At 39.1% G+C, this 10255-nt stretch overlaps 1 protein-coding gene across 2 annotated transcripts in view; it reads right to left on the reverse strand.

Annotated features, from left to right (window-relative positions):
* DARS (aspartyl-tRNA synthetase) overlaps positions 1-10255 on the reverse strand; it is a 73083-nt gene that overhangs the window by 23736 nt on the left and 39092 nt on the right. For both annotated transcript variants that reach the window (XM_006773094.2, XM_015570055.1), the window contains one exon: positions 2301-2403. In XM_006773094.2, the coding sequence (XP_006773157.1) occupies positions 2301-2403 (103 nt within the window). The remainder of the gene's footprint in view (positions 1-2300; positions 2404-10255) is intronic.

The following is a 10255-nucleotide window of genomic DNA, read 5'->3' on the forward strand; positions in this document are numbered from 1 at the left end:
ACCAGCAAGAGCCTTATATGTATCATGCATGTGCGAGTCAGCTTTATAAAAGAATATATCTATAAAACTTGCTTAATTAGACCTGATTTCTGATTTAGCTAAACTTTTTCCAGCCCAGTGAAGCACCCCAACTTCTCTTTTAGATAATTGTCAGCAACACAACAGTAAATATCAACATGAAGCAGATTATTATTGTAGATCACAAAGGGAGAACAAAGGGTAAAATATTTAACTGCAGCAGTGTATGACTATATTCTGCACAGTGAGAAAACCTGAAGTCATTTTCAAGGTCCACCATTTCTTACTTCTTTTCAGTCGGGTCAAGTTTCTAAGCTTTCTAAATCTCCGTTTTCCAGCTAATGAAAAGAAAATAGGATTCCACCGAATCTCCCGTTTACCTACTCCATGACCTCTATGAGGGTCAAATGAGATGAAGCATGGGACATTTGGTTAAAGTGTGAAATGTTTGCACCTGACTATAAAGCAAGTTGTGTTCCTGGGCTGAAGAAACTGCAGGGAGGCAAGTCATTGCTAGGGAGAGGAAACTGGGCGTTGCTACGTGATGTCATTACCTGGTGTTCACAGCAACCGTTTCTGGGCTGGGCTGTGGGCTGCATTTTATGCCACGGGGTTTAGGCAGTGTCGGCTGTGATTTGCTGGGCTGTCGTTCTGGGGTGGTGGCGGGGCCTGTGTCTCACTTGGGGGAAGCTGGGTGTTGCTTTGTGGGTGCCAAGTCCATGGTACCGTTTCTCTGTAAATGGCCAATGCGCGTCACAGCAGCTCCTGTGTTGAGCATCTTCCCCAATGGTCAGTGCATGTTGTAGTGACCAGACGACACTTAGCATATTAGCCATATATATATGTGTGTGTGCGTGTGTGTGTACGTGTGTGCGTGTGTGTATTAGAGGCCTGGTGCACGAAATTTGTGCATTTGGGGGTGGGGTGGGGGTCCCTCAGCCTGGCCTGTGACCTCTCACAGTCCAGGAGCCCCGCAATTGATAACCCCAAAGAGGAAGGCCCTGCCCACCTGGCTGGGGTTCTGTGATGGATCGCCCCCTGCAGAGGGAAGCCCAGACTACCTGCCGCAGCCTGTTGGTCGGTGACCTGGGCCTTCCTCTTTGGGGCGATCATGGGGTGATGGCCAGGTTCCTGCCTTGGCGGGCCTGGTGCCAGTGTGTGTCATAGTGTGGTCATCTGGAAGGTCATCTGGACAGTTGTTCTGCTATTGGGTCATTTGGTCGATTTGCATATTACACTTTTACTCTTCTCTCTCTCTCTCAATATATATGTGTGTGTGTGTGTGTGTGTGTGTGTGTGTATCACCTATAGATGTATGATACCACCTATATTTCTGTCTGTCACTACGGATTCAAAGCTATCTCACTTTGTCTCTCTCATTACTTGTAACTTCACCAACAGTGAAACCTAGCTCTAGTTACCTACAACATATGTACTTACTTGATTAATTTTAAAATAATGACAAAGCAGTTTCAGAATTTCATCCCTCTGTGAAAAACAAATTCAATAACTAAAGTTAAATATATATTTGTTTAAAGAATCCGTGGCAGATTCCTACTTTGTGGCAGAAACATGGCCAGGGCCTGGATATATAGTTGGAAACAAGATAGATATAATCCCTACCCTCACAAATATTGTACCCTACTTGTGCAGTATTTATTGCTGCTAAAAGCAACATAGTTTATTAACAACTTTTATATAGATCAGCAGTGCCCAATAGAAATATAACTTGAGCCACATATGTGACTTTTGAATATTCAGTAGCCATTTTTCTAAAATGTGAAAAAATAAGCAAAATTAATGTAATAATATACTTAATTTAATCAAATATATCCACAATATTATCATTATCATGTAGTCAAGTTATTAGTAAGCTATTTTACATTGGTTTCATACTAAGTCCTGAAAAAACCCAGCTTGTATTTTACATTTACAGGCATCTTAATTCCAATGCTAAATTTTTATCAGAAATATTTGATCTGCAGTTAGATTTCATACAAGTTTACAGCTAAAAAATGTAGATTGACAAATTCAAGTTGTCCCAAACATTCTTTTTTTTTTAAATATATTTTATTGATTTTTTTACAGAGAGGAAGGGAGAGAGATAGAGAGTTAGAAACTTCGATGAGAGAGCCCCCCGCCCCCAATGAGGATTGAGCCCACAACCCAGGTATGTGCCCTTGACTGGAACTGAACTCAGGACCTTACAGTCTGAAGACTGATGCTCTGTCCACAGAGCCAAACTGGCTAGGGCCACAATTTTGTATTTTAAAAAAAGTTACCTTTTGAACATGTAGCTCTACATCTTGCTGTGTACAGCTTCCAATTTTCTGATTCACTTTTCTCACAACACCTTCTACATCTACGATGCTCTCTTTGCTGATGCTGTCAAAAGAAAAAAATTCCCAACTTTAATCATCTTGTCAGAGTGTCAGAACTCATTTGGTGTTTCAACAGTAAAGCTGAATACATTAGACACTTCTTTAATAGAGTAAACCACTTGAGATAAACCCAGACTATTTAACAATACACTATTATGCAGCACACCTTGTGAGATTCTTTGAAGAGAAGATTTCTAGATGCCATCATTTAATTACCATTTATAAAATACTCTGGTTATAAAAGGGCCAGCACTGAATCACAAGTAATAGGGAAAAGCCTTTCAATTATTTATTAAAGAACATTCCCCTGCCTATATTTGAAATTTACTAAGATCAGCATTTCCTATAACAAAAAACACTGGCTTCAATAAATGCAATTACTGCAATGTAATGGAACTAAATAACAGAAGAAGGCCAACTGGAAACATTTCAATTAAAAAAGTAGGATTAACTAGATATAGAGGATGCCTATAATTTTTTTTGCCCTTCCAATCTCAGTATTTCCCCTTATTGTATCTACAAGCTACATGTTGTTAAAAGAATACTAGTAGCCTATTTAGATATTAGTAAAATCATTCCATGATTTTTAAACCTTGGATAATTTAGCTGTAATATCTCTATATCTACATCTACAACCATGTCTATATATCTACCTCTATATCCTTCTATTTATCCCTATTTATTTATAGACATAAACGAATTTAGAAGGAAAGAACCTTAAAAAAAGTCAAATTTGTGAAAAAGGGTCAGACTAGAACTTGCTAGTTAAAACTAATAAAAAAGTTATAGTATATATAGAGTCAATACAAGAGGGATAGGAATACTTGAATAAGCTACTGCCAGTATTAGATAAAATTCCATTTTGTACAAAGATTCTAATGATTTTAACTAATATTGTGCCGGAGTCCATTCATTATCTTTGCTGGCTGGGTTTGGACGGAGACCCCCCAGAGAAGGCTGGTGACCTTTTGGAAGTTAGAACTGTGAACTACCCAGTAGGTTTGAGTGGTGATGGTTGAAGCATCTCCACCTTAGTTCACTCAATTAGATCTTTGTTGATTGTTGTTAATCGGATGCTCCTGGAGATCTGTTGATGGGTTAATCGGGTATTCTGCCTATTCCTGAAGATTGTTTGCGGATGTGTGTCATTAAAACCTCTTTACCCTAAGGGCTACTCCAGATGAATAAAAGCTTGGAGAGACCTGAGCGAAGCGGGAGGAGGAAGTCTTTCCGTTCTTGCCCGCCTGGTCCCCCGGTATCGCAAAATTATCTTGTGTCTTTTTCATTTGTTGTGCGGCTCCTCTTTCAGATAACCGAACCCTTCTCCACGCGGGTTGTGGAAGGAATCACTCAGCATCTGGCACCCGAACGTGGAGGGAGTGTTACTCAACAATATTGAATGTTAAAATGGCTTAATACTTTATGTGTATATACTATATAGTTTGACTGTTACCATAAAGAGACCTTGTTAAGGTTTCAGTTTTACATTTCAAAACTAATGCCGCTATATCTACATTTTGAAAGAGGTTATGTCTAACAGGCAACTAAAAGCATTGGAAGGAAGAAAATCCATAGTGGAAAGCAGAGGAACTCCTGGGAACTATTTTATTGTAGGAGAAATGGATGAAGCAAATAAAACCTATCTTTTTTCAAGAGCTAAGTCAGCTATTTTTATTATTGCCACTGCCTCCCAAAACACACTACCACTGCATTGTGTTTTATACTGCTTTCATTTCCCAACTACCCTTTTGAGCCTACATATAATTAATCACTCTACAAACAAGATGAATTAGTATAGCCTTGATATTAAAAATGCCTCGATAGGCACAACAAACTTCATGTCATCCATTAGAAACTGTCAACCGTCAATTTAATAGTTAACTTCTAACTTCTACTGTCTTTAGAAAATAAAATTATAAAAAGCACCATTCTTTACATAAAGTACTTCATAAAAATATTTAGAGTTGGCTATCAAGTTTTTAAAAAATATATTTTTATTGACATCAGAGAGGAAGGGAGAAGGAGGGAGAGATAGAAACATCAATGATGAGAGAGAATCATTGATCGGCTGCCTCCTGCACACCCCCTACTGGAGATAGAGCCCACAACCCGGACATGTGCCTTGACAGCAAATCCAACTGTGACCTCCTGGTTTAGAGGTGGATAACGTTCAAACACTAAGCCAAGCCAGCCGGGCTCAAATTTTTTTTTTTAAACAAATGATATATGAGTAACTCAAACAATCATAAAACATGCAACTTGGGAGAAAAACAAACAGTCAGTCCTTGGTTATCTGAAGCAATAAAATCCCATCTTTCCAACACAAGTGCCAGACATTTATTACTTAGAACCTCACTAATAATTCCAGGGACACTTTCCTTATCTATAGTTCTCTCAATCTTCATTAAAAGCTTTTGCATGTCTACAATAAATAAAAGTAGGAAACTAAAAAAGTCTGGTGGAACTGTTAGAAATAGGTACAACTGTTGTATTAAATAACAGTTGACTGATGAATATATATTAAAAAAACAGAACAAAACAAAAAACTGGAAAGTAGCAAAGAGCCACATCTTTTTTTTTATTGATTAAGTTATTACATATGTGTCCTTATCCTCCATCCCCCCCATCCCTCCCATTCATGCCCTCACCACCCTGCTGTCTGTGTCCATTGGTTAGGCCTGTATGCTTGCATATAAGTCTTTTGGTTGATCTCTCCCCCTTACCCCCACCCTCCCCTACCTTCCCTTTGAGGTTTGACGGTCTGATCGATGCTTCTCTGTCTTTGCATCTGTTTTTGTTCATCAGTTTATATTGTAAGAACCACATCTTTATCTAGCACAGTAATAGGTGTTCACAGTGATGGCCCTCTGTCATTAAGAAAAAGGAAGAATGTGTAAAATAGACTTCAAAGATTCTGTTATAATGATCAAACTAGTTTCAATAATTGAAGGAGGTAAGCTTCATAGCCTAAAATAAGAGTAATGTCTTATTATTTAATGTTTCTGAAAAAAAATTAGTTCTTAGCATATCTCTGTGATACACTAAATTATTTGTCCGAACTCTTTATTCCCATGCGGTAGCAGTAGTCATCCACACCTTTGCCATGTCTTCAAGGTAGACAGAAGGTTACTTCTCTTCCCTTAGAATTCGGGGTTGGCCATATGACTTGCTTTATCAATGAGATGTCAGTGGATGTGAGCCAGCAAAGGCTTGAAATGTACTTATGCAGTTGAACTTGCCATTTAGCATCCCTGCATTTCTCTTGAGAGGATGATGCTCAGGTAAATTCATGGTCCAAAGAATCTGAGAAACACCAGGACCCAAACCACAACTTCAGAATAAGCCTAGATGAGCCAAACTCTAACTGACCCTCAGATGTAGAAGCAAGAAATAAAAGTTTGCCCAGCCAGCATGGTTCAGTGGTTGAGTGTCAACCTGTGAAACAGAAGGTCATGGTTAAATCCCTGATCTGGGATCAGGCCTAAACCAGCAGTCGGACATCCCTCTCATAATCTGGGACTGCTGGCTCCCAACCGCTCACCTGCCGGCCTGCCTGATTGCCCCTAACTGCCTCTGCCTGCCACCCTGATCACCCCTAACCACTCCCCTGCCAGTCTTATCGACGCCTAACTGCTCCCCTGCCGGCCCGATTGCCCCCAACTGTCCTCCCCTGCTGGCCTGGTCGCCCCCAACTCCCCTCCCCTGCCAGCCTGGTTGCCCCCAACTGCCCTCCTCTGCAGGCCTGGTCCCATCCCAACTGCCCTCCCCTGCTGGCCTGGTCGTCCGAACTGCCCTTCCCTGCTGGCCTGGTCACCCCTAACTGCCCTCCCCAGCTGGCCTGATCGCCCACAACTGCCCTCCCCTGCTGGCCATCTTGTGGAGGCCACCTTGTGACCACATGGGGGCGGCCATCTTGTGTGAGGGTGTGATGGTCAGTTTGCATATTACCTCTTTATTATATAGGATATTTAAAAAATCAAAGTTTATTGTTATATGCAGCTGTGATTTTTCTTAAAATTCTATAATTCTATTTATTAAGCATTCATGAAATAGATGGCATTAACATAATTAAGTACATAAATTTAAAAATCCATATCCCAATAATACTTAAGAAATAATTCAACACACCACTTCCTCTTTCTATTTCCTTCTTTTTTCTTAGATAATCCATATTATTTTATTTTTATACTAGAGGCCCGGTGGATGAAATTCATGCACAGGAAGGATCCCTAGTCCTGGCCAATGATCAGGGCCTTCCGGCTCCCGGCCGGGGCCTTCTTCATTCCATGCTGTCCCCTGGTGGTCAGAGCACATCATAGCAAGCGAGCGAACTCCCAATCAAACTCCCAAGGGGACAGTTTGCATACTAGGCTTTTATATGTATAGATAATAGATTCACATTTCTATAATACTCCATAGGTTTTATTCATTTTGACATTACAAAAATTTTAACTGGTACTATTTAAAAAATATATATATTTTTATTGATTTCAGAGAGGAAGGAAAAGGGAGAGAGAGCTAGAAAAATTAACGATGAGAATCACTGACCGCTGCCTACTGCACACCCCCTACTGGGGATCGAGCCCACAATCCGGGCGTGTGTCCTTGACTCTTCAGTTGGCAGGCCAACGCTCTATCCACTGAGCCAAACAAGCTAGGGTTTAACTGATACTATTTACAGGTACAAGGTATGTAGTATTGAATTATACAATCACAGTACCTGTCCTGTCTTCATTCTAATTGGGAAGATAGTTTGAATATTATTTTTTAAAAGTTAAATTCTTTATTGTTTAAAGTATTACATATGTCTCCTTTTCCTTCCATTGACGTCTCCCCAGCCGCTCCCACCCCCCCAGCACATGCCCTCACCTCCCTGCTGTCGGTGTCCACTGGCTATACTTATATGCATGCATACAAGTCCTTTGGTTGATCTCTTTGCCCCCTTCCTTGCCTTCCCTCTGAGGCTGGACGGTTTGTTTGATGCGTCTATGTCTCTAGATCTATTTTTCTTCATCAGTTTATGTTGTTTGTTATATTACACAAATGAGTGAGATCATGTGATATTTATCTTTCTCTGACTAGCTTATTTCACTTAGCATAATGCTCTCCAAGTCCACCATGCTATTGCAAATGGTAAGAGCTCCTTCTTTTTTACAGCACTGTATAGATGTACCAAAGTTTTTTTAATCCACTCATCTGCTGATGGGCACTAAGGCTGTTTCCAAGTATTAGCTATTGTCAATTGTGCTATGAAAAATGGGGTGCACTGTTAAGTGTACATATTCAGTGGCAGTCACAATGTTGTGCAACCATCCCCATTATTTATTTTCAGAACTTCTTTAGTATCCCAAATAGATATCCTGTACTCATTAAACAATTAACTCCCCTTTCCCTCCAACTACTCCCTACCCCAGCTCTTGGTAATCCCTATTCTATTATCTGTATCTATGAATTTTACTATTCTAGGCCCCTCAAAGATGTAGAATCATATTTGTCCTTTTGTGTCTGACTTATTTCACTTAGCATGTTTTTAAGATTCATCCATGTTATAGCATATATCAGAATTTCATTCCTTTTTAAGGTTGAATAATATTCCATTATATGTACATGCCACAGTATGTTTATTCATTCACCTAATGATAGGTTGTTTCCACCTTTTGTTTATTGTGAATAATGCTAGAACAATAACATACAATGATCTGTTTGAGTCCCTGCTTTAAATTCTTTTGGGTATCTACCTAGAAGTGGAATTGCTGGATCTTATAAAAATTCTATGTTTAATTTTGAGGAACCATCATATTGTTTTCCAAAGCAGCTGTACCATTTTACAATCCCACTGGCAATGCACACAGGTTCCAATTTCTCCACATCCTCACCATCATTATTTCCCATTCATTCACTCATTCATTGATTCATTATTGATTTTAGAGAGAGGAAGTGAGAGGGAAAGAAACATTGATGTGAGGAACATCTACTGGTTGCCTCCTGTATGTGCCTCAACTGGGGATCAAACCTGAAACCTGAGTATGTGCCCTGACTGGAATTAAACATGGGATGATGCTCCAACCAAATGAGCCACATGGGTCATGCTGTTTTCTGTGTTGGTTTTTTTTTTTTTTAATAATGGTCATTCTAATGGGTATAAAGTGATGTCTTATTGTGGTTTTGATTTGCATTTCCCTAATGACTAGTGATATTGAGCATCTTTTCATGTGCTTAGTGGCTATTTGTATATCTTTGGAGAAATGTCTATTCAAGTCCTTTGCCCATTTTGAAATAGGGTTTTTGTTGCTGATGTGAGTTGTAATTCTAAATGTATTCTGGATATTAATCTTTTATTGGACATATGATTTGCAAATATTTTCTCCATCCTGTGGGTTATCTTTTCACTCTCTTGATGGTGCCCTTTGATACAAGTTCTATATTCATGAAATCACTGCTAAATCCAATGTCATGAAGCTTTTGGTCCATGTTTTCTTCTAAAGAATCTTATAGTTTTAACTTTTATATATTTAGGCCATTGATCTATTTTGAGTCAAGTTTATATATGGTATAAGATAAGGTCTTTTGCATGTGGATATCCAGTTTTCCTTGCACAACTTTTTGAAAAGATTGTTTTTATTCACTGAATGGTCTTCACACCCTTGACGAAAATCAATTGACCACATATGTCAGGGTTTATTTCTGGGCTCTCTATTTTATTTCATTGGTCTATATGCCTGTCCTTATGCTGGTACTACACTGTTTTGATTACTACACTGTTTTGATTACAGAAAGAAAAAAGTACATTTAAAAAAGAATTCTTATTATTGATTTTTAGGGAGAGGAGAGAGAGAGAGAGAGAGAGAGATTGATAGTACATTTAAAAAAGAATTCTTATTATTGATTTTTAGGGAGAGGAGAGAGAGAGAGAGAGAGAGAGAGAGAGAGAGAGAGAGAGAGAGAGAGAGAGAGAAACATCATTGAGAGAGGAAACATCATCAATCAGCTGCCTCCTGCATGCCCCAAATGGGGATCGAGCGCACAACCTGGGCATGTGCCCTGACTGGGAATCAAGTCTCTTGTTTCCTGAGTTGACACTCAACCACTAAATCACACCAGCTGGGCTGTCATAAGTTTTGAAATCAAAAAGTGTGAGTCTTCCAAGTTTGTTATTTTTCAAAATTTTTTTGGCTAGTCAGGGTCCCTTGAGATTCCATATAAATTTTAGGATGGCTTTTTCTATTTCTGCAAAAAAAAAGAAAGAAAAAAGAAAAGAAATGCCATTGGGATTGTGACAGGGATTGCACTGAATCTGTAGATCACTTTGGGTAGTATTGCCATAATACTGAATTTTGAAGTGGTTTGTTACATAGCAGTTTTCGTCCACAACAGCTGACTAATACAATCTTAAGCTCAAGAAAGTTATAAAATTAAAAGAAAAAACACACCCTTGAGTTCAAAGCTATTATCTGATCATAATACGGGTCTCTAAATGTTTATTTGCAGTTCATCGTACACACATTACCAACCAACAGAGTACATTATGCACTATAAATATGTTTTTAAAAACTAGCCAAAACCGGTTTGGCTCAGTGGATAGAGCATCAGCCTGAGGACTCAAGGGTCCCGGGTTCGATACCGGTCAAGGGCATGTACTTGGGTTGCGGGCACATCCCCAGTGGGAGATGTGCAGGAGGCAGCTGATCGATGTTTCTCTCTCATCGATGTTTCTAACTCTCTATCTCTCTCCCTTCCTCTCTGTAAAAAATTAATAAAATATTTATAAAAAACAAAAAACAAAAACTGGATATACAAAAGTTTACTATAAAACATTAGGCTGATTTTTTTTTTTATCAAACACAGCAGAATTTATC

This window comes from Myotis davidii, unplaced genomic scaffold, assembly GCF_000327345.1.
Source record: "Myotis davidii unplaced genomic scaffold, ASM32734v1 scaffold426, whole genome shotgun sequence".
In the NCBI taxonomy this organism is placed as follows: domain Eukaryota; kingdom Metazoa; phylum Chordata; class Mammalia; order Chiroptera; family Vespertilionidae; genus Myotis; species Myotis davidii.